Source organism: Lampris incognitus, chromosome 1, assembly GCF_029633865.1.
Source record: "Lampris incognitus isolate fLamInc1 chromosome 1, fLamInc1.hap2, whole genome shotgun sequence".
Lineage (NCBI taxonomy): Eukaryota > Metazoa > Chordata > Actinopteri > Lampriformes > Lampridae > Lampris > Lampris incognitus.
The window spans coordinates 96467635-96492005 of record NC_079211.1 but is presented as its reverse complement, the minus strand read 5'-3'; the positions used below and the strand labels follow the sequence as shown (position 1 = coordinate 96492005).

At 44.3% G+C, this 24371-nt stretch overlaps 1 protein-coding gene across 1 annotated transcript; it reads right to left on the bottom strand.

Moving 5' to 3' along the window:
* Nucleotides 1-2881: 2881 nt before the first annotated feature.
* ercc6l2 (excision repair cross-complementation group 6-like 2) lies at nucleotides 2882-24146 on the bottom strand. The gene is made up of 19 exons (XM_056287338.1): nucleotides 24100-24146; nucleotides 23555-23991; nucleotides 23322-23438; nucleotides 22813-23006; nucleotides 19246-19339; nucleotides 18857-18924; nucleotides 18444-18651; nucleotides 17718-17858; nucleotides 17372-17488; nucleotides 16638-16757; nucleotides 16481-16552; nucleotides 15497-15642; nucleotides 15206-15301; nucleotides 14797-14896; nucleotides 12439-12591; nucleotides 11702-11791; nucleotides 5801-5982; nucleotides 3530-4404; nucleotides 2882-3427 (listed from the first exon to the last, which is right to left on the bottom strand). Exons 1-19 carry the CDS (start codon nucleotides 24125-24127, stop codon nucleotides 3204-3206), a joined length of 3462 nt encoding a protein of 1153 aa, XP_056143313.1. The 5' UTR covers nucleotides 24128-24146; the 3' UTR covers nucleotides 2882-3203.
* Nucleotides 24147-24371: the final 225 nt, after the last annotated feature.

Here is a 24371-nt window from a genome sequence, read left to right as displayed (position 1 = left end):
GGGGGGTGGGGGGGGGGCACGCTTTGCGTTAGGTTTGCATGCCTTAACGGTTTTCGTTGGCATTTTGATATTTTGATACTATCGACTTCCACGGTGTGGTTTTGATAAACGCCGGCGCTCGAGGCTTCTCCGCAGTGATCTTTATTGGCCGAGACACCCGTCGGCCCCCCCAGTCACTCGTCACTCATTGTTGCCGCGCTTCTCACTCCGGCTCCACGGCGGAATCCTGCGGTTAGCTTTGAGGGCGGGAAAGTTTTGTTTGTCACTGGGGCATGCTGGCCGGTCTCCGTTAGCCTCCAGTCGATGTCAGTCACTCGGCGAGCCCACCTATTGTCGGGGAGAGCGCTAATCCGCTCCGCTATCTCGCTGAACCTGGTTATGGCTACGAGAAGACAGATAAGAGATCTGCAAATCTAAAGGGGGGAGGCAGAGAGGGGGCACTAGAGAGAAAAGAGCTTTTCGTTCGCCTTCGTCTTGTGATTAGAGCAGGTGGGACAGATGTGTGGCCCATTGGCGTGCACGGACGCATTGTGCATGCCCTACCTCCAAGGACTGGGCATGCACGCGCACACACACACACATGCACACGTCCTTCTACTTGTGAGAACCCCTCATTGGCTACATTCATTCCTAAACCCTTAACCTGAAATGTTGCTTTTGTTCTTTAATTTTCTCCCTCTTTTCCTCCCCAATTGTACCTGGCCCCGCTCGCCAAGCCATCCCGGTCGCTGCTCCACCCCCTCTGCCGATCCGGGGAGGGCTGCAGACTACCACATGCCTCCTCCGATACATATGGAGTTGCCAGCCGCTTCTTTTCACCTGACAGTGAGGAGTTTCACCAGGGGGGCATTGCACGTGCGAGGGTCACGCTATTCCCCCCTTCCCCCCCGGACAGGTGCCCCGGCCGACCAGAGCAGGCGCTAGCGCAGTGACCAGGACACATGCCCACACCCGGCTTCCCACCTGCAGACACGGCCAATTGTGTCTGTAGGGAGGCCCGACCAAGCCGGAGGTAACACAGGGATTCGAACCGAAGATCCCCGTGTTAGTAAGCAACGGAGTAGACCGCTACGCTAGCCGGACGCCCGCCCTTAACCCCAATCGTAAGCAGCAGACCTGAATGCCTAACCTTAACCCAAGCCGTATCCCTAAAATAGACCCTCAAAATATCCTCTTTGCAAGTATCCTCACTCAGATGGTTGAAAACTCAAACCAAGCCTCACAAAGAGAGACGTACAACACAAACACACACGCGCGCGCGCGCGTACACGCACGCACCAACAATACAGTAAGGCAGCATGTTTTGTTGAGGCACGTCCTCCTTTTTGTTTACTGATAGCTATCAGCACTTTCTCATTTCCGCTCAACAAAACGAAAACGTTAAGACAGTGCGGCTCTCTTCGGCGCTTGGCCTACCTCGGTGCAACAGCTGAAAGGGGTCAAACACAGCTGCGAAGTTCAGCGTTCATGTACACAAACACACGAGTGGTAAACGCCTTCGGCATTTGCACAACACCCCTCAATTTTTTTAGATCGGCGTATTTCGGAAGAATACAAGTTTTCTGGAGGTGGGCCAAACACCAAGTCAGTTATTTTTCCCCGGCCGTGACGGAATTTGAATTTGTGCTTTTTAGCTGACTGACTGTAAGACGGTGTGTGGGGATGGATGGATGGGTAGGAGCTTGACACCCCTATCTCACCCCCCCCCCACCACCACACACACACACACACACACACACACACACACACACACACACACACACACACACACACACACACACACACACACACACACACACACACACACACACACACACACTCACACACTCCAGGCCTCAGTCTTCAGCTGCTTATTGTTATTTCACTAATGGCGCAGCAGCCTCCACTCTGAGGGTGTTCAAAGCATAACTGAGCCAAACCACAGTTGATCAGGTTACTGAGCACAGCACTGTGGAGACAGCCGTGCCATCTCCACAATACAAACTATGTCAGAGTGTGAGCACGTACGGGAGAGAGCGAGAGAGAGGGAGGGAGAGCGAGAGTCCAGTGACAGAGAGGTGACAGCTATTAAGGTGCTCTAAGTGATCACTCTGCAGGACCACCAACGGTCGTGGGCTTACGGCAGTGGTATCAGATGATGATAATGGCAAACACAGACAGCGGGTTGGGTTTCCTCTGTCAAACTGTCCATGGGCTATATCTTGATGGATTTATAGCTTTAAAAATAACACGGACTCCTGCTGCCCATGCATACACCGTGCATAACCTAAATAAAGACACTTGAACTAAAGCACCACTCTGTATGCACATCAGGTTTGGTAGAGGATGAGATCGTCATAAATAATAAGGGCTTGAAAGAAGATGCCGCACTTTCCAGTATACCAGTTTCAGCTTTTTATGGCTCCATAATTTGGCGGAAAACTGCGCGAAACTGTTGGGGAGATTTGTTCCTGTGCATTTTAAATGTCAAAGCAACATAACAGAATGTAAAGATGCTTTTTTTTTTTAAACCAAAATCACACTTCACCCTTTGATGGAGGGTGGAGTTGCAAGTGGAAAATATGGGTTGAAATGCTCAAAATGCTAATAGATATCCTGTTTATTTGACAAAGACATTTTATCTGTAACGTGCTTATTTAGTGTCTGTGAATGTTCTCATTCATCCAGGTCATGGTTATCCAAAGGAGTTGAATCAAGTGCAACTGGACTTGGTATACATCCGTGAGGATGTTTCGCCTCTCATCCAAGAGGCTTCCTCAGTTTGTGCCTTTCTGACTAGACCAAGTTAGTCTGACTAGCTTGGTCTAGTCAGAAAGGCACGAACCTGGGAACTGAGGAAGCCTCTTGGACGAGAGGCGAAACGTCTTCACGGATATATACCAAGTCCAGTTGCACTTGCTTCAACTCCTTTGGGTGCTCATTTAGTGCACTAAAAACAGTTCAAAATAAAAAATACAGTTTGTGGTGCCCATTTTCACCCAGGAGATATTAAAAACAGCTAAAAACGATTGAAAAGATATTAAAGCTATGACCTTATTACCATATTGAGAAAGAAACAGATGCATGGTGGTTTAAAGTGTTTAAACACCATTTCAGGTTCACCCATTTCAAAATTTCAAACTTGTTTCACAAAAATAAGAAAAACAATAACTATGACGCAAAATAGAGGAAGCCTGTTCTTTGTAAAATCTGTCTCTCTCATGTTATTTCTTCCACAGGAACTTCTCATTAGTCTTCCAAAGTACAGCACTCTCTCTTTCCTCTCCTCTGGCTCTAGTTCTTGCTGTGAGGCCGGCGTTTATACACACCCTCTCCACCTCAGAAATGTCTGTTAATCTGTTGATGCTCTCCTCATTCCCCTCATTCAAGATGTCCCAGAAGTCTTTGCGGCTGCACTTTGACCTCTGAGGTGAGGCTTGTGTGACCGAGCGTGTTGACGATGTGTGCGAAATGGTAGAGGATTGGGAATGTGCATCTGCTAAGGGGGAAGAAGATGAAGAGGGAGTACTGAGTTTGGAGTTTACCAATACTGAAGTAGACGTGGGGGGTGTTTTTGTGGACCCCCTTGGTTTGGGTCGAAACAAATCATCAAGGATAGAGGTGTCTCCAATTAGATCTGTTAGGAGGGAGTGATGGCTGGCGTTGGATGGGGCCTCTTCCGGAGGAGGCGGAGGCGAAGGCCGAAGGTTGTCTATCTGTTCCTCGATATTTTTGCACGTATTGTGGGAGGATTTTAGCTCCTCCTCCATCGCCTGTGTTGTGGGTTTGGATGGTGTCTTGGACAAGCTATGGCTGAAAGGCAGAGAAGAAGGGGTATCTCTGTCTCTGTGGTCCAGGAAAGCAGCAGCTTGCCCAGGCCCCAGAGTCCTGTTACCGGCCTGGTCTGAGCCAAGACCAGCCCCAACTCTGGAAGCTCCAGAACTTGAAACACAGCGCCTCTTTGTCCTCTTGTGTCCTCTGGCATCATAGACTGTCTCCTCCTGCTCCTCCGACTCAGGGAGTAAGACATCACTTAAGGGCTCTGGAGCGTTTCGATGTGGGTGTCCTGGCTTTTTCCGGGGTCCTGGAGCAGATGTATTGGGGGTTCTAGCATTGGAGGGAGATTCAAGACCAGCCTTCCTGGATGTTCTTTTAGTTCTGGCTCTGGCTTTGGGTTTGGAGGAGGATGAGGGGGTAGTGGTTGATGAGGAGGGTGGGTGTGTGATCTTCTCGGGTCCAGGATGTGCTGAATCTGGTTGGGGGAAGTTGTGCGTTACCATTTCAGCCAGCTTGGGGAGGTTCAGCGCAGTGTAGAACTGTCGCAGCCAGGCCTGTCTCTGAGTGGAGCTGCTCTTCAAAACCTCCCCTACAAAGTGATGGACTGAGGAGAACTTGAACTGTGCCGCCATCTCTTCCAACTGCTGCCTTCATGAAAAAGAAAACAACTGCATGTAAATTATGAGCACGCACACGCACACGCACACACACACACACACACACACACACACACACACAAACAAGTGCATACAAAAACACAAACGTGTACAGATATTATGCCAGATGCAAAAACAAGTGTTTTTTAATTAGCAAAATTACTTCCCAACATTCTCCGAACCTCACTGGATGGTGAACCACTGAAAGATGATGTGAGGGTTACATTTGGCATTATGTGGGAATAAGCTACTTTAAAGGAAAGGAAAACTGGTCCTGAAACAGCAACAATACAGCTGCTGCAGCCCTATGCCATTAATCACTTTTTCTGTGGTTCCATCAGGCCTCAGATAAATGGCTCTACATAGTCAGGCTAATATCCAGGCAGTCATGCAGTATGAGGTCTCTTTCCCCAACTCCCAGGGAGTCATTAAAACTTAGGCCTAACCAGACTCTGACTCTGGGACAGAAATACTTCAAAGTCGCTGGTGGTACAGCAGCATTATGAGGTGTTGCAACCATTTGTGGCTTCCACTGGAAAAACAATAAATAAATGCAGGGGCAGTTAAAACGGACTTAAATCATTTTACAGCAAAATTAATTGAAGGGGGATATCAATATAATTAGTATGTGTTTTCACTCCCTGGTTTACCTCGGTGCGTACATACAGTCCACCCGTGGGGGACGGGATCGGAGAAAGAACAATCTGTGTGTGTGTGAGGGTGATGCCTTGGGACAGAGGTTCGTATTTTTCTTAATGTGTGTTGGACTGCCGTGTTAGGATGTGTGTGTATGTGTGGGTTTGGAAGTCCTCAGGCGATCATTTTTGGGACGTCTCAGGGGAGCTGTGGTTGTGCAGGGGAAAACTCCTGCACTGTTGGGCCTGAATACAACTGGGTAATCTTTGGCATGATGCTGGGAAATAGGTGGGAGGGAGATCTCAAAGGTGGTCTCTCTCTCTCTCTCTCTTAAAACGCGCGCACACACGCAAACGTGCGCACACACGCAAACGCACGCACACACATTCACATACACACACGCGCATTTGTCAGTCCCCGAGGGCCAGGCGGGGGCGCTGAACACCATAACTGTGGTGCGTTTTGGCCTAATTCCCCACACTGCCAGGAATTCCTCTCCCTTTCCCTCCGCTGGTCTCGCTATCCTCCCTGCACTCACTCTCACCCAGATCTTTTCGCCCTCCCCTCCCTTCTGCTTTACACGCTCTCTCTTTTCAGTCTTCATCACATTCCCATTGCAACCTTGTCTTTTCCCTCAAGCCTTACCTTGCTTCTGCTCTGTAATCATCCATCACCTCCTCTCCTCTCTCTTTCCTCCCTTCCTTATCCCTCTATTCCTCCTTGTCCTATGTCCTCCTCCCTTCTCTCAGTACCTGCGTATAGCTTGAGGAGTCTGTCCGATCATGAAGATTGTGTGTGCGGTGTGGTGGACGGTCTGGTTTGTGAAGGTGACTGGGTGGTCCACACTGTGGCTCTCTGTTCTGCCGGGGGCTGCCAGCTCTACTCTGACGTTAGCAGGGCGGGGTGGGCTGTCTGGAGGGCTCTCCGAAAGGCTCTGCAACAATCAAACAAGACATGTCTGTTTATGAAACACTTAATTTAAACTCAATCAAAAATAATCTTTGAAAAAAAAGAAAAAAGAAATCAATTGTACCAGGTCTCAGATCTGATTTGCTGCATCACGTTCAAAGCCACTGTAGAATATTTGTACAGCTACAATTATTCTGACTTCTTATTTATCTTTATTTAACACAGTTAGTCCCACTGAGATTGAAGGAGACCAAGCCAAGAAATCCAAGAAAGCTTCTTGGCTTGGCCTCCCTTGAGAAAGAGATCCAAAAAAGAAAACAGAAAGCAGTGCCCACAAGAATGCCAACCAAGCAGTATTACAAATTAAAATATTAACGAGTAACTGCTTTTTGTAGCTACTACTCAGGATGTTGAATATACTGAACCATATTGTTTAGATGAAGAAAAAGGAAGTACCAGGGGCATCCGGGTAGCATAGTGGTCTATTCCGTTGCCTACCAACACAGGGATCACCAGTTCGAATCTCCGTGTTACCTCCGGCTTGGTCGGGTATCCCTACAGAAACAATTGACCGTGTCTGGGGGTGGGAAGCCAGATGTGGGTATGTGTCCTGGTTGTTGCACTAGTGCCTCCTCTGTTCAGGGGGGGAGGGGGAACTGGAGGGGAATAGCGTGATCCTCCCCCCTTGCAAAACTCCTCACTGTCAGGTGAAAAGAAGCAGCTGGCGACTCCACATGTATCGGGGGAGACATGTGGTAGTCTGCAGCCCTCCCCGGATTAGCAGAGGGGGTGGAGAAGTGACCAGGACAGCTCAGACGAGTAGGGTAATTGGACGGGTACAAGTGGTGAGAACAAGGGGAAGGAAAAAAACAAAAACAAAAAAAAAACAAAAAAAATTAAGTACCAATATATTAATTGACAATTTTTACGATTGATATTATAATTGGAAGTCGTACTAACAGTTGTACAAGTTATAGTAGTATTGATAATAGTAGTGTAAATTTATGGAAAATTTGCATTTTGTTTTTTACTTTAGTGCTGTGATAGCATTGTTTTATAAAACCCAAAAACAATAAGCCACTTCAGACCAGTGATTTCCCCTTCGCACAGTTTCCAACAACTCCACTTGGCTGTTTAAGTCTGCCCCTTGTGGCTTTCGTTGCATTCAAAAACTACATTTAATTGCTACTGGTTTTCAATTTTTACTTCCTAATATGTTACATATGATTACTTTGCAAACCCTTTGTTGCGGATTTTTCTTTTCAATTTGAGGAAAATACTCTTCCGGATTTATTTTTTATTTTTTCATTCAAGAGTGGATTGAACACAGTTCTGATGATCATTCTCACACAAACAGATGCATGCAGGCTCAAAAGCTGCACAGGAATTTAAGGAAAAACATACAAACACAGGCACTACAGAATTAGGGGAAGAGTCATCTGGTTGGCAGTTTCATGGGATTACTGTCACTGTTGGTGGTCGCTGCCATAGGGGCCTATTACAGTAAATATTTTGACCCAAATAGTATGCATATAGATGCATACCCACACCCGGCTTCCCACCTACAGACACGGCCAATTGTGTTTGTAGGGACGCCCGACCAAGCCGGAGGTAACACGGGGATTCAAACGGGCAATTCCCGCGTTGGTAGGCAACGGAACAAACTGCTACGCTACCCTGATGCCCCTCTTTGTATGTTCTTGTACTTGGCAATAAATATGATTCTAATTCTGATAACTTGGCTTTATTCACCAAAACACTGTAATAAGAAAGAGGAAAAAATGCATACATAAAGACAGACACTTGGTTGGTCTTTACCCTTGTGAAAAACGGGATTGGAACTGTAGTGGAGGCAACCATAGAGGTATTGTTGTGTCACAACCAACCATAGACAGATCCATGAGCCACTTCAGGTCTCATGGTATGAACTCAGAAATACCAGTAAGGGAGCACATACCTCCTGGGTATCTAGAATGTGATTGGCCGGAAGCTGAGAGTACATCTTGCGTTTAAACACGTCTCTCACAGCGGCTCTGCTGAGTCGCTCTTCTGCCTTGCTCCCACCCACCACATGCTGGTTAGCATGAGTATACAACACCCCCTGTACTCCACCTTGTAAAAAACACATATTCATCATACATTTTAAGATGAATGTTGAACTAAAACTTAGATGAAGTATTTGAATTTGGAAGAATAATACAAAATGGATAGTGAAAAAAAACTTACCTAGTACATAGTCAATGGTTCCATCCAATCCCTTAGATGCTAATGGAGTTTTCTGCCCTGTAAATGATACAGCCCTGGATATCTCAGGTCGTCTCTCTCTACCTGCCCTCTCTGTCTTCTCAGAAACTTTCTGTCCATCTTTGTGTCCTCTCAGTTTATGGCCTGGCCCACCAACTTGGGATCTTTCTGTCTGTGGTGTTAAGATATGGCCTCCTTTTGATAACCCTCTCTTGATAGGCGTGTGTTCTTCATCTGAGGAGGTGAATGTCTCTATGTCCTCAGTGTGTCTGGACCTGGCCTGGTCCCTGGTAAGTGCAGTTTTTCTCTTCCTGAGACTGCCAGGTCTCCCTCTATCTATCTTGCTCCCTTGAGGATTTAAAGCCTCAATTCTGGGCCATGTCTTGGCCGCTATATCCAAGTCCTCTGACTCATCGGAGTAACTCTCAAAGTGGTGCACTTTTGGAACTGTAGTTTTGGCGTTACTGAAATTATCCTTCTTCAACCCTAATTTTTCATCACTATCTTTTGCCCCTTTCCTTTTCTCCCTCATCATCCATTGTTTCAGGCCAGGTTTCTCTCTCCCAGTGCAGACACTCTTTTCCAAATGAGATACTGTCTTCTGTCTTCCTTCACCTCCATTCCTACTATCTTTTCCCTCTGGACTGGTAGACATATCCCTGTTGTTCATCCAAGACTTAGGCTCCTGGGTTTCTTCATTCCCCTGTGCGGTAGAGTTCTTGGAGACTCCTGAAAAGGTTCCTTCCTTCTTCCCTGACTTCTCTGACTCACTACATTCCCCAGACTCTCCTTCACTCAGACTACAGTCCTCCATCCCAGACCCTGTTTTAGCACCAACGCTCTGGAGCATCCTGGAGAAACCATGCTGTAGGAGACTCAGTCGGCCAGCAGTGGTGGAATAATTCCCACCTCTGGTGCCATCTACTTCACAGCAATCTGAGGTCTTCCTCCTAGCCCCCTTACCCTCCTCATCGCCATCATCCTCACTCCCACTACTGAAGTCCAGCACCCTTTCTGGGATCGCTGAGGCATTCCTATTCTCCCCTGCTGTTTCACTCTTCAGTTTAGGGGCATTTAAAGATGGAGCATCTCCAAGTTCCTGCAATATAATGGCAGACATAAGGTGATGGAATGGAAAGCAGTTATCTGAGAAAGGAAGGGACTTGTGTGAAATAAGAATATATATATACACTACAGGCTAGGGGAACTTTATCTAAAACCTTTAAATCTTGCAAGTCTCCCCCACCCCCTTTTTCTCCCCAATTGTACTTGGCCAATTACTCCACTCTTCTGAGCCATCCCGATTGCTGCTCCACATGCCTCCTGCGATATAAGTGGAGTCACCAACTGCTTCTTTTCACCTGACAGTGAGAAGTTTCGCCAGGGGGATGTAGCGTGTGGGAGGATCACGTTATTCCCCCCAGTTCCCTCTCTCCACTGAACAGGCACCCCAACCGAGTAGGCGCTAGTGCAGCAACCAGGACACATACCCACATCCAGCTTCCCACCTGCAGACACGGCCAATTGTGTCTGTAGAAACGCCCGACCAAGCCAGAGGTAACACAGGGATTTGAACTGCCGATCCCCATGTTGGTAGGCAACGGAATAGACCACTACGCCACCCGGACGCCAAATCTTGCAAGTCTTTTTATTACGTGTTTGTTATGCTGAAAAATCCCTCTGCATAATTCCAGACAGGTGCTTGTGACAGTAAATCACAATAATCATCAACCTGACACATGCCCTCTATCATGATTTTATGCAGGAATCAACTTTTATGGTTGCCTGGTAGTCTCTGACGACTAGAATTTCCTTGGGACAAATGGGATGGAAAACTTTTAGGCATTCTTTGGGCCACAACAAAACAAATTTTTCACACATAGTAGTCTTAGCAAAATTATATACAGCATCAAATCTGCAAGTTATTTAAAAGTTAATTTTCAACTTTTCATTTGTAAGAACATATTTGCTCTGCGTCTTAAAAAAAACAGTAGTAATTGCATGTTTGCTCAGCTTTTAGCAGTAGTTTTTTGATTGTAATTGATCGTAGTGTCATTTTAACTTGCACGACTTTGTTCACTCACATATCATGTAATGTCTATGCTTTGACTACCAGTTCAATAAACAAAGTGGAAACTTGTGGAACAAATTCAGCCTATCCTCAGATGAGAAACTAGATAAACTTGCTATCCAAATTATGTAATTGTTCTCAATAAAACATGCCGCTATGTGTACAAAATGTATAAAATCCCGTTCAAGTTGTATCTGTGAAAGCAACTTTGTGATCTATGTTGTGTTTTGGAATTGAGATGGTTCCTGAAAATATCAAGACTTGAGCTCCAATCATTCAACTGATCATTTGACATGAGTCATTGAACTGGTGCTTGTGGATGCACAATTCTTTTCGTATATATAATTTATTGACCTTTACTTTGATTCCATTATAAAATACCTTTGCAACACAAAGACTAAACACAAAAACACTGTTTACTACTGTAAAAAAAGAAAAAAGAAAAAAGAATCAAGCCCTCACTGTGGTGGTTTTATGTGGGACAACCTAAAAATGAGCTCCTGGTTGCCCCATGTACAACCGGAAATGTTCCTTAAAACCGACCCCTGTAATGTGAACAAAACAATATAGCATACTATATGGGTCAGAAAATTTACTGTAATAGGCCCCGATGGCAGCGACCACCAACAGTGACAGTAATCCCATGAAACTGCCAACCAGATGACTCTTCCCCTAATTCTGTAGTGCCTGTATTTGTATGTTTGTCCTTACATTCCTGTGCAGCTTTTGAGTCTGTATGCATCCGTTTGTGTGAGAATAAGTGAGCGAGCATGCTTGTGTGTGTGTGTGTGTGTGTGTGTGTGTGTGTGTGTGTGTGTGTGTGTGTGTGTGTGTGTGTGTGTGTGTGTGAGATTGTTACAGCACCCTGGTACATGTTGTATTTTGTAAGAGTCAGAATGGCTTTGGTAGTTAGGCAGACCTATAAAGTGAACAGTGTGTTCCACAGCGCGGAGCCTTGGCTGGGAACCGTCACAGGTTGATAAGGGGCATTGCTGTGTAAATAAATAGCCGAGCAGCAGAAGATAGCTTTCAGTGTGGTCTGCTTCTTCCATTAAGACACTAGGTAATTACAGCCAGCTGTTTGACACGGTATTTTAAAGACAGACAAAAAAAAAAGAAAGAAAGAAAGAAAGAAAGAAAGAAGGAAGAAACAGAAAGAGGGAGAGCAGAAACACTACCCAGGTCAAGGGAAGAGACAGACAGAAGAAAGGCAGAAGCAATAGCGAAAGCAGAGATAAGGATGAAAAGGTTCACTGGAGGGGAGGGGGTGCTGGATGATAGACAGGAAGCCCCATGTGTGAGGTATCCCCTCTTTCACGTGGGAATTGGGGGAACAGTGGGATGGATGCCTGGGAAAGAAAAGCGAGCCAGGGATGGGAAAGATGAGTGGCTCATGTTCTGGGTCCCTGGGAATGTCACAGCTACTCACGCTAACTCTCTTCCTCTCCTGCTCCTCCTCCTCCTCCTGGCCTGTGTGTGTGCTGGTTGTTGTTACACCCGCCTCCACTTGTCCCTCTCGCTGTGAGGAAGAAAAGTGTGAGCAGCACATTCATCAAACATAAGCACCCGAGAATGCAACATCCACCCAAACGATTTCATAAAATCAATGATTAGCCTCCCAGTTCTATTTTATGTTCCATTTAGCTTTAGGTCCAGACTCTTCTTATACCTGGTCCCAAAATGTGGAATGTACTCCATCTATCAAAGCTACAGTCATGCTTACTTCATTCAGGAGAGGCCTAAAATCTTTCCTTTTCCAGACTTGCATTAATCCACAGATGTTCTACAAGCATGATTGTTATATTGAATTATGACAATGTCCAGTTTATTTGTAATTTGACTCATCCATTACTCACGTAACTGTTGGTGATCTATCTATTATGCACTTACACTACATATGACATAAAATGCACTCTGGGCAATGATCTGATTACAATTTAGTGCTCTAGGATGCCTGTAGTTTGAAAAAATACATCTGCCAAATTGCTGACTCTTATGAATCGCTTTGGAGAAAAGCATCTGCTAAATGAGAAAATGTAAATGTAATCTAAGACTCGGCTCTGTGGCAACGCAAAACCATATCATCATAACACAGACTACAAGATTACTCTGCAGCACCATTTTACTCCAAAACCATACTAATAAAAAGCTAGGGGACTATCTGACCTCCAGTATCTTGCGGGTGAGGCAGGTCCCCTGGGTCTGCAGCCTGAAGAGATTCTTGATTCCAAACAGCTCCCCCTTTTGGCCGTCAGCCCCCTGCACTGCTTCAAAGTACCGCCGGGCACTTTCCCTTTCCACCACAGAACTTTGCAATTGCTGGAAGATGGTAAACAACATACAGCGAGTAGTTAATAAGACAGCAACAAAGGGATATTGCAAAAATCACATCGCAGTAAAATATTTTAGCTTGGTGAATAATAACATCTCCCTCATACTATCTTGCGATGCTGATCAGTTCCAGGAAGATCTAGATCACACAAGATTTGGGTATCAATAGTATCAATAGTGCTGCATTTCCAAACTTGATCTTATGGATCCAATTTTTGTAGTTTTTGCCATTGTGCATATCAGTTATAATATCATTTTACTCACCAGCTTCATTTTGGACATAGGACTACAGCTGGACACCGCTTTCCTACAGTGTCTTATGGGGCAAACATAAGAGCAACATTAACAAAAAGCATCCTTATGCCGTGTGTACATGACTTCCCATTATCAATCTCAATTGCGCTGGCCGAGTAGTTAGTTGATTGGTATTTCTGTCTAAGTAAGTAAGAAAGATCGTCATTCCTGCAAGTTGACAGGAATTAGCTCAGCAATGTTATCACCCTCTGATAACAGTGGATATTTTGGAAAATAACTTTATACTTGCACTTTTTGGGGGGGATCCCCCCCCCCTTTTCCCCCAATTGTATCCGGCCAATTACCTCACTCTTCCGAGCCATCCCGGTCGCTGCTGCACCCCCTCTGCCGATCCGGGAAGGGCTGCAGACTACCACATGCCTACTCCGATACATGTGGAGTCGCCAGCTACATCTTTTCACCTGACAGGGAGGAGTTTCGCCAGGGGGATGTAGCACGTTGGAGGATCACGCTATTCGCCCCAGTTCCCCCTCCCCCCCGAACAGGCACCCCAACTAACCAGAGGAGGCGCTAGTGCAGTGACCAGGACACATACCCACATCTGGCTTCCTACCCACAGACACGGCCAATTGTGTCTGTAGGGATGCCCGACCAAGCTGGAGGTAATACGGGGATTCGAACCGCCAATCCCCGTGTTGGTAGGCAACGGAATAGACCGCCACGCCACCTGGATGCCCCTACACTTGCAATTTTGTTTTCACTTCTAAAATTTGTGGTTTAGATAACTGCATTAAATTGAACCATGTCTAAAACTCGTGTCACATGTTTCACTGCCCCATAAGATGCCATTGTAAAGCTGAATCCAGTGATGTTCCTGTATCCAAAATCTCCAAAATGAAGCTAGTGAGTAATATGATATCCTAACCAAGAGGCACAATGGCAAAAACTACAAAAATAAGAGCCACGTTGTAAAAACAAAAAACAAAACTGAATTATCCTTTAGGAAAATACAGGCATAACTCAAATTACTGGAGGCCCCTAAGGAGTACAGATCGCTTTTGACACCAGTACAACAGATTCAACAGGCATGTATGGTTCACCTTTTATCAAATGCAAACTATTGTATTATGTTGCTAATTGACTTGAGTGTTTGCATCTTTGTAAGGTAGATAATGTCCTGTACTCTCACCACAAACATCTACTTGTTTACTAATTACCCACAAGGTATTGCACAGTCTGGTACCAGATTACATTGTGGAACTGCTGAGCCCATGCACAACTCTTAGACTACTCAGATCTTCTGATTAGACTTGCTGTTCCAAAGTCCAGGCTAAAAATCAAATGGAGGTTGGGCATTTAGGGCAATGGCCCCTGGAGTTCCGAAGCAGCCTCCCTTTTAGCATCAGCTTTGCTGAGTTGTTCGCTGCTTTTAAAATGTCTTAAAAACGCATTGTTATAGGGTCGCTTTTCCTAATTCTTGATTCAGCCTACTTTTAACCTCGATACTTTTATTGCTCTATTTATCTTTTACTTACTCTTTATATTTTTGAATTGTCTATTCTACCATTTGTTTTGAAGACCATCCATCCATCCAAACCGCTTATCCTGCTCTCAGAGTCGCGGGGATACTGGAGCCTATCCCAGCAGTCATTGGACGGCCGGCGGGGAGACACCCTGGACAGGCCACCAGGCCATCACACACTCACCTATTCACACCTAGGGCACCTAGGGTTTTGTAGACCTTTTTTAAAATTTTATTCCCTGTCTTACTTTGTGAAGTACTTCATGCTGCATGCTTAAGAGATGCTACACAAATAAAGTCATTATTATTATTATTATTCTGTGGCAGCTGTCTTGCTGGAAGAGCTTTCTATTGTACACAAGGAAGTGTCCTTTTTGTTTGTGGCAAGTTTTTTTTTGGTTCTAATGTTCTCATACTTGTTTGTAAACCTGTCTGAGGTAGATTACTTCCTCCACCGTCCCCAGTGAGATCAGCCGCAGCACAGTCACATCTCTGCACTGACCAATACGATAGGCCCTAGGGAGACACATAATATCAATACGCACGTAAACGTGTGCATGCATACACACACACACACCCCACCCCCACACACAGACACAAAGCAAAGACCCAAATGTCATGCAATGACAGAAAAGGCAAATAAACACATATTTTGGTGGAATATGTGATCTAGATCAACTTATTACTAGGCTCGCTACACGAGCATCTCTGGTGCCTCTTGACACAAGTAAAGCCAAGAAATGCAAAACAATTTCAGGAACTTCAATGGTGGCAATTATACATACAAACTGTGAGAAGCCCTCCAGGAAGTAGCCCATACCCTACCTATCAATAGCCTGAAGGTCATTTGCGGGGTTCCAAGTGGGGTCAAACAACACTACTACATTAGCCCCCACAAAGTTAAGACCAAGACCACCTGCCCTGAGAGGGGAAAGAAACAGTGACACTCAGTTTCGCTGAAATAAAAACGTGTAAAACTAGCAAAGTTCCACAAAGAACTAGAAACTAACAATAACTTGCAGAAAGCAAAAAAGGCAATTAAAAAAAACAAGGAAGAAAATACTTATTGGCATATTGGACAATATATTACTGATGGCTGTTAGCAGGGAGACTGACATGGTGGAAACCAGGCAGAGGTTAATGTGTGGGCAGCTGTTGAACTCTTTTACGATCTTTACTCTGTCTTTGGATTTGGTGGTACCGTCAAGTCTGCTGTAGTCAAGCCCCTCTGCCATGCAGTAGCTCTCCAGCACATCCAAGAGCTGAAAGGTTCGAAACACACCAGCCTATTGCATGAAAATCAGTCTGACTGCATTGTCATGATGAACTATGCATATATTCATCATGAAGGTTTGTGTGAGAAATAATTGTAAGAAGCTGAGAAAACATGCATAAGATAAATACTTATCAACAAAATATTCCTTAACTTTTAAGAAATGTTTAAATACACTATAGGGGTATTCTAAACCTTACACAATCAAGACAACGTGAGCTCTACAACTCCTTAGGAGAGTGAAACATGGGGCCTGAATAGATGACCTCATCCTAAGCAGCCGGAAGCCAGGAAATGTTATCATACTGTCTCAGGTGACAACAATCATTAGGCTTTGCTCTGCAGCCAATTATCCAAAAAACCCTAATCGCTCTCAAATATAAAGCCCCAAAGCACAGCTATTAATCTATTATGTCATGAGAAAGCCATGTCTCCTGCTACTATTTTGTCTGTAAACAAGTCATCTGCTCCATCAGCAAAAATAATTAGAAGTGTGTTCAATCCTGTTACTGTGGTGAAGAGGTGAATGGATGTGAATGGGAGAAAAGCCCTGAAACCCCAGAGTGAGAGCACTCCAACTCTGACACCATCTAAAATCCCTGTTAAATGACATCATCATAAGCAGCCAAACATTTTCCTACAAGGAAACATCTCACCCTCCTGCTAATCCAACTATGACAAAACATATATCCCTGCAATCACATTTGCACACTCAGATGCACACACTCACGTGTGAATGTAGACAGCATGCTCACACATATACGCAAACTGTGCGAGTACCCCCCCCCACACACACACACACACACACACGTGCACAAACTTCTTACCTTAGTGGACAGAGAGAAGAGAAGCACTTTATCTTTCTTCGGCATATAATATTTCAGCAGTTTCTCCAGTACCTGGGCAGAAAAGGGAGATATGTTAATACAGTCTGCAACCTCCTGTACCACCCAGGTGGCGGTGCCCCCAATTCATGCAGCATACCTTCATTTTACCACTGTAAATTGGGTCTGACATGGCCTCAAATGCTTCGTCTTTGCATCGTTTCACAAATTCTGGAAACTTTTGGAATACCCTCTCACAGATGGTACTCACATACATTCTCTGAGAGGAAAAAACAAAGAGCGGTGTTGGTGACCCTGAACCATCACAGGCAGTTAGCATCAAATACTGCATTCTAATCACCACTTATTGGTGACTTAAAAAGGGTAGTAAAACTTTTCTTAGTTTTTGTCTGAAAACATGTTGGTATGGTCCTTGGATAGTAAAAGTGACTGCCCTGGCAATAAATTCAAAAACACATGGCAGCTTTGAAGGAGAAAATCTACACATTTTCTGTCTTCTGGAGAAAACTGCACATTATGATCAACCTCTCTGGTTTGCCTGTGTAATATGGGGACATCGAAGACACTGAGACCTTTGTTATGTTGTTATGTAGGCGACCCATGTCCAGTTCAGTTCAGTCCAACCAAGCAAACTTTCTGGGTAGACTTGTGAGAAGCTGGAGCGAGGTGTTCAACTACAGCACTGCCACCTTCAGTCTAACCCACACCATCACTGTCCTCTTTATCTACATCCCTTTTTTCACCTTTTTCAAAATGTGAGTGGGTGGCAACAGGCTAAAAACAAGTGCTTATTTACTATTTAAAATGGGGGAAGAATTTTACTTGAGCGAGCTGCCCAAAAAAACAGTAATAATCCACTCATGCATATCATACTTGTTTTTTGCTGGTGCCAGGTGAGGGCTGCAGAAGGGCTACATGATTAGCCACTTTCCTCAAAATGGCCAAATAGCTAAAGTACAGCTCCTTTATTTTCACACCCTCAGAGCTTGTCTGCAAAAAAGAAAAGAGCAATAATTTAGCTAATTTACATCAGCTTTTCATTACAGTCAAATATCTTTTGAAAATACAATGGAGAGAAGTGTATAACTTGGAGTGATGGACTAAACCACAGAGCTGAAAATTTGAGAAAGTGTGGGATGTGGACAAAAATAAAAAAGTAGAACTTTTTCACAGACACTGCTTTCAATAGCACCCAGGGGTAATCAAGTAGAGAACTGACTTTATAGCAGCAGTTCCTTCGAGTCTGCCCACTCTGACAGTCACATTTCTCAGAGGAGCGCAGCAGTAACTTCACATCATCACTGTCCAGCACCGTCTGATACACCGTCTGCTGGAAGTCTGTCAGAGAGCAATACACCACCTAGGAAAGCACACGAGACAAAAGGTTTATAGGGAACCTTGTGTAAGGTTTTACATAGAGGCCTCCAGCTGATTTTCGGTATTATATGACGAGGTTAAGAAATGTTGGTGGTTGGTGGTGGTATGTATCTTTTTTTTTTCTTCTCCCCTTTTCTCCCCAATTGTATCCAGCCAATTACCCCACTCTTTCGAGCCATCCCGGTCGCTGCTCCACCCCCTCTGCTGATCCGGGGAGGGCTGCAGACTACCACGTCTCCTCTGATACATGTAGAGTCACCAGCTGCTTCTTTACACCTGAAACTGAGGAGTTTCACCAGGTGGACGCTATTCCCCTCAGTTCCCCCTCCCCCCTGAACATGCGCCCAGACCGACCAGAGGAGGCACTAGTGCAGCGACCAGGACACATACCTACATCTGGCTTCCCACCTGCAGACACAGTCGGTTGTGTCTGTAGGGAACCAGCGATCCCCGTGTTGGTAGGCAACAGAATAGACCGCTACGCTACCCGGACGCCCCCGGTGTGTGTCTGTTTAAGAAAATGAAAATATTAAACCATATATATGATTAACTCTTGTTAACGTCTTACCCTGTCGTTTTTCTTCGGCAGCTGTTCTTTAATAAGAGCCTTGGTCCTTCTGAGGAACCAGCGGGAAATCTCCCTGGCCAGGGTTTGGGTAGTTTTTCTCCCTGTAGCTAAGGCACGTTTGGTCGCATTGTGTCTCTGTCCCTGCTCAATGGGATCAGAAAACTTGTTCTTGAAGTGTCCTAAGCTACCGAGACAACCAGGTATGGCCCTGAACGGAAAAAGAGAAATAATATTTTACCATCAAGAAAAGTAAGAATAGAAAGAGCAGCAATTTCTAGATTATTTAGTTTTTAGTAAAATAAGTGACAATTATATGTCATACTTGTCTAGATATTACTGACATGCTTATAAATATGTGGGTGATATTTCTACTTTCATAGCATACTGCCATGTAGAAATTCAAGTGAACAGACCAGTCCATGACACACCAAAGCTCCTCAAGGTTGTTCTGTAAGATGGTGCCAGTGAGGCCAATCCTGACCTAACAAATAAAAACAGTAAATATATGGTTTAAATTAAAAGTCGCAAGCAAAGCCTAAGATAGCTGACCAATAGACAATGACAAATAGACAGGCAAACCTATCGAGATAAAGAAAAAGATAGATACAAAATGACAGTGAGATGGCTGTAGGTCACACTCTACATCCACATCCATATATACTCTACTCTTGAAAACAATAGCAAGAAGGATTATCCTTTAATTTCTCTCCATCTCTTTAGGTATATCTGTACTACAAATCACACTGGTAATAGTTCACCACATAGCAATAATTTGTACTGTGGGATAATATACCACCCTGACCTGACATTTCAGCTCTTTCATAGCCTGAGTGATCTGGGAGTTGGGGTTCTTTATCTTGTGGGCTTCATCAACAATCACAGCTGACCAGTCTATGCTGCAGGGACAACAGAGTATCCTTTCAGTTACACGTACAAACAAAATAGTTATCTTCGGTCATTAAGAGCCACAAAATAAGCAGACAAAAATTAGAATTTAAAGAAAATGGTCAAACAGACATTTACTGGAAACTATGACAGTATGATCATGGCTAAAATGTTTCGGCTTATTTTATCAAATTGCTCGACCATGATTATTGATTATGATTTGGTCTTAAAAAGTACAGGAATACTATTTGGGAGACTTGTTCACAGTATTTCTGTTATAGATACTTGTACAGCAGAGAAAGAACAAAAGCATTATGCTGCATCATCGCTGGACTTCATGCACTCATTGCAGTTCATGTTGTGATGATTTTAGAAGTGAATCAATAGATAATCCTTAATATGAGGTGCTGCAACGACTGTATCGCAACATTTGCAAAAGCACAGTGTTTGTTAGGCGTCACCTGGTTTATAGTTAAATTATTTCTAAAATATAGGCACCAAAAATAATTCTGTTTCTGAAACATTGTTTGTCTCGTACTGTGAAGATAAATACACCTCTAACACCTGTAGGTTTATTCATGTTGGGACAAATAAAATATCAGCTAAAAGTTAATTTTGACCATTTACTACTTTTAATTCAAATGTTAGGCTACTTGTTTTTTATTACAACAACATTCACTGCTGAGCTTTTATTCTTATGCATGCTTGAATCATCTTGAATGGCAGATGCAGGTAGAGACAAACAGGCTGTCATACTCTGTGGGTGATCAAAGAGCTCGATGTGAAAAGTGGAGGAACATTTACTGAGGCACTTGACACTTGATTTGAGGTACTATCCTAAGAATGTTGTTTTTCAGTAATTCAGTGACACTTATGGTTAAAACCTTAACTGTGCTGGTGTTTGAACACTCTAAATCCCTGATATGCATTTGAAATGAAACAGAGTTGCCAGTGCTATTGTGTCAGCACACCTTCTGCACTACCAAACAAAACAAATATGGCTGAACCTGAATTCAAGCAATTGATGTTGAAGTATCTGTTGGTAGAGGTTTTCTATGAGTTTAGTCTGCAAATATGCTTGTTCACCAAAGCACCAGCGTTTCCTCTCCCCAGAGAGACTGTAACCAATGAAGAGCAACAAAAAAAAAAAGCTCATTAATTGACTATTTGTAGACTGGCCATTGTCTTTAATATGCCAGCAATTGAAAAAAAGAGTTTTGTTTGCATAAATATATGGCATGAAAAACAAGAAAAAGGATTGTAGCTTTCAGTTAAATCAAATGTTAGTGTATCATCGAATTCTACAATAATTAACTAAGAAAACTGAAATTATAATTCACAATTATGCATGACTGTTTAGATCTAATGGAAAAATGGTGTACTTACAGGCCATTTACACTGTTCAGTGTTCTTGGCTTACATGTGTGTTTGTTAACCTGCACTCATACCAAAAGCACCAAGAGCCACAAAAGCAGATATCAGTTATTCAGTTTCAATAAGATCTGGAGACAAGGTAGAGCCAACACTGTGACAGCAGTGAGCAGCGCAATGCCAGCACCCAGAGTTTAGCTGGAGTCAACTTCATGCAAATTAGTGATGACGCACTCAAGCAGCCACCTACTACAGACAGGCATTGCAATATTTCTACTACAAAATTGATAGGTGATTTGGCACAACTGTAAGATGTTTGCAGTACAACCTAAACCTCTCTGGCAACAACTGCTTGAGGGCTGACAGCGAGCAACACCAAGCTTCTGCTGGACTCTCGTCCCACTACCTGCCCGCTGGACCCGATACCATCCGACCTCCTACAGACCATTTCCCCCGCACTTAATCCCACAGTCACACACATCATTAACTCCTCGCTTACAATGGGAGTGTTCCCCACTGCATTTAAGCAAGTTCGGGTCAACCCCCGCTGCTCAAAAAAACCTACACTCAACCCAGCCCAAGTTGAAAACAACAGACCAGTTTCACTCCTACCCTTTGCATGAAAAATACTTGAGCGCATGATCTTTAACCAAGTCTCGGAATTCCTTCCTGAGAACAATCTGTACAATCCAAATCAGTCTGGCTTTAAGCGGGGTCACTCTACTGAGACTGCACTTCTGGCGGTAATAGAATCACTGCGTTTGGTTAGAGCTGCTGGTCAGTCCTCAGCTTTAATGCTACTAGATTTGTCAGCTGCCTTTGACACGGTTAACCATCAAATCCTCCTCTCCACACTCACTGAGCTTGGTATCTCAGGATCTGCCCTCCGCTGGTTCATGTCCTACCTCTCGGGGAGATCTTTTAGAATATCTTGGAAGGGAGAAGTGTCCAAACCGCATGTTTATCCACAGGGGGGCCTCAAGGGTCAGTGCTCAGTTCCCTTCTCTTCTCAATATATACCACCTCACTTGGTGCAATCATCCGCTCCCCTGGTTTCTTATACCCTAGGCATGGATATCGTCATGCCTTGCTGATATCTCTCCATGGATGACAGAATGCCACCTTCTACTTAACCTATCTAAGACTGAGCCCATTGTCATCGCAGCCAGTCCATCCTTACAACAACAGATCAATATCCAGCTCAGATCAACCCAACTCATGCCCACAAAATCTGCCTGAAACCTGGGTGTCATGATTGATGACCAGCTAACCTTTAAGGTTCACGTGGCCTCGATTGCTCGGCCATGCTGATTTCTGTACAACATCAGGAAAATTAGACCCTACCTGTCAGAGCATGCAGCACAACTCCTGGTACAGGCTCTTGTAATATCACACATTGACAACTGCAACTCCTTACTGGCAGGTCTCTCTGCATGCACTTTCAAACCTCTGCAAATGATCCAGAATGCAGTGGCGTGTCTGGTCTTCAACCAATCCAAAACAGCACGTCACTCCGCTGTTCATACCCCTCCATTGGCTCCCAGTAGCTGCCCGCATCAAATTCAAAACAGTGATGCTTGTTTACAAAACTGCAACTAAAACGGCTCCCTCCTACCTGAACTCCCTCTTTCAGGTCTACACTCAGTCCCACTCACTACGCTCTGCCAATGAAAGGTACCTGGCACTTCCACCACAACGGCACCCTAAGTCACTAGCAAGACTCTTCTCTTCTGTAGTTCCGTGGTGGTGGAACGAGTTACCAAACTCTATTCGATCCACTGAGTCCCTCTCCATCTTTAAGAAGAAGCTAAAGACCCAGCTCTTTCATGAACACCTCCACACTTGATGGTATTTATAGAAAAAAAATTGCTTCTATGCATGCTATGCATTGCCTTTGTGCACTGGCTGTTGACACTTATGACTTGAACCTAGTTTTTTGGCACTTACTTGCGTTGTTGCCTCCTGACTAGATCCTTGCTTGTGTTGTATTAACCCTCAGATGTACGTCGCTTTGGATAAAAGTGTCTGCTAAATGAAATTGTAACATTGTAACCAGAATGGCTGCTAGTACTTATGATGCTTTTGGTGTGAGCACAAGGTCAATTAGGCCTACCTATTAAACTGGTTCAGACATAGGCGAAGAGTCTCGTAGGTGGTAAGGGCAATCTCAGAGCGTCCTTTCTTTATGCGAGCCAGCTCCTCTTCCTTCCTCAGTCCATGAACAACCACACACTGGAAGTGTCCCCAGGTGTCCAACTCATCCTTCCAGTTATAGAGCACTGACAAAGGGGCAACAATAAGGAATACCTGAAATAACAGATCATGGACAGTTACAATACACAAATATCCTACAGTTGCACTTATTCTAAGTCACTGTTGCTAAATGTCTAAAATATAAAATAATTAAAACATATTGATGTAATGTTAACTGTTAGCGGGGAAATATTCTTTATTGACTATTACTTTAAACAAGAATATATGAACTAGTAGCATTGTGCAGTATTCTAGGACATATTATTACCAAACAAAATAACAAAAAAGTAGGGCCACAAAAGCTTATTTTTCCTATTAGGGGAAATCTTGTGAACCCTCCCCCCTTAGCTTACATATCTTAATACCTACTTTGTTGGGTTTTGTCTGCTCAGGTAGCACTTGAGTCAGTAGGAAATGAGGCCTATTATTCTCAACATCTTCCCATGTCCCTGTTTTGTGCAGCACAGCCGCTAGGAAGCCAATGACCTGGAAAGTGCCAGGAGTGAAAATAGGGGGTCAGATGGAAACAGATTGCACAAACAGCAAACCACAAATAGCAGGAGAAAAAAAAGCACTTCTGCAGCTAGATAAATATTGCATACCTGTACAGTCTTACCCAAGCCCATATCATCCCCCAGGATACAGCCTCTGGAACGGGTGTAGTTGTCATAAATGAACCTAATGCCTTCTCTCTGGTAATCCCTCAAGTATCTGTTGATGGTGTAAGGGACTTTGTCCATATCAGCACCACTCCTGGACAGCACCATGGGCATACATGCCCCAAGGTGTCCGAGACTGCTGCGAAACAGAGGTTTCTCCTGGCTGAAATCACTAAAGCCTGGCCTCTGGAGCTTGGCGATAGGTATAAGCGTTTCTTCTTCCTTTTCCTCATCCGCTCCGTCACCATGGTTTGTAAATACCAGCAATGCAGCACCAACGTTATCGGTGGAAGTGGGGATGAGCCTCTGGATTGTTGCTTCTCGCAGAGTGCCATCTCTGGGGCTGGGGGCCAAGCAACTGTCCCCTTCACGCCATGGTGCTGTTATAAACGATTGGGGGTTTAGCAGTTAGTTTGCTAAGTCATGCAAAACAGCTTTTACTCAGAACCATATAAGCTATATAACATATAACATAGCGGATTTCAAACCTTTGTTGTCTGCTAAAGTCGAAGCCATTAGTCTGCGCGCTCATCTCACATCTGGATGTAACGTCACCTGATCTGAGCTCGAGCTAACTGACTAGCATGATTAGCTTGCGTAACATTAACGCTGGAAAATATCGTCCACATCGTGGACTGTTTTAACCCCTTTGCCCAAACGAATAGAATGCGACCTATATCATCCGATTAAAAAATGTGTCTGGTAAACCCTTGAACGGGCAGGATCAACTGCAAAAAGCATCGTCAGATTCTAGTCAACG

Excerpts from the sequence above, each read along its gene's own strand:
- ercc6l2 (XM_056287338.1), bottom strand. The coding sequence starts at position 24,127 with ATGGCTTCGACTTTAGCAGACAACAAAG. Across the intron at positions 16,758-17,371 it reads CTGGCACCAGCAAAAAACAA|AGAATGTATGTGAGTACCAT; the intron begins GTATGATATGCA and ends TTTTCCTCTCAG. Across the intron at positions 15,643-16,480 it reads TCTTCTCTCTGTCCACTAAG|CTCTTGGATGTGCTGGAGAG; the intron begins GTAAGAAGTTTG and ends CGAACCTTTCAG.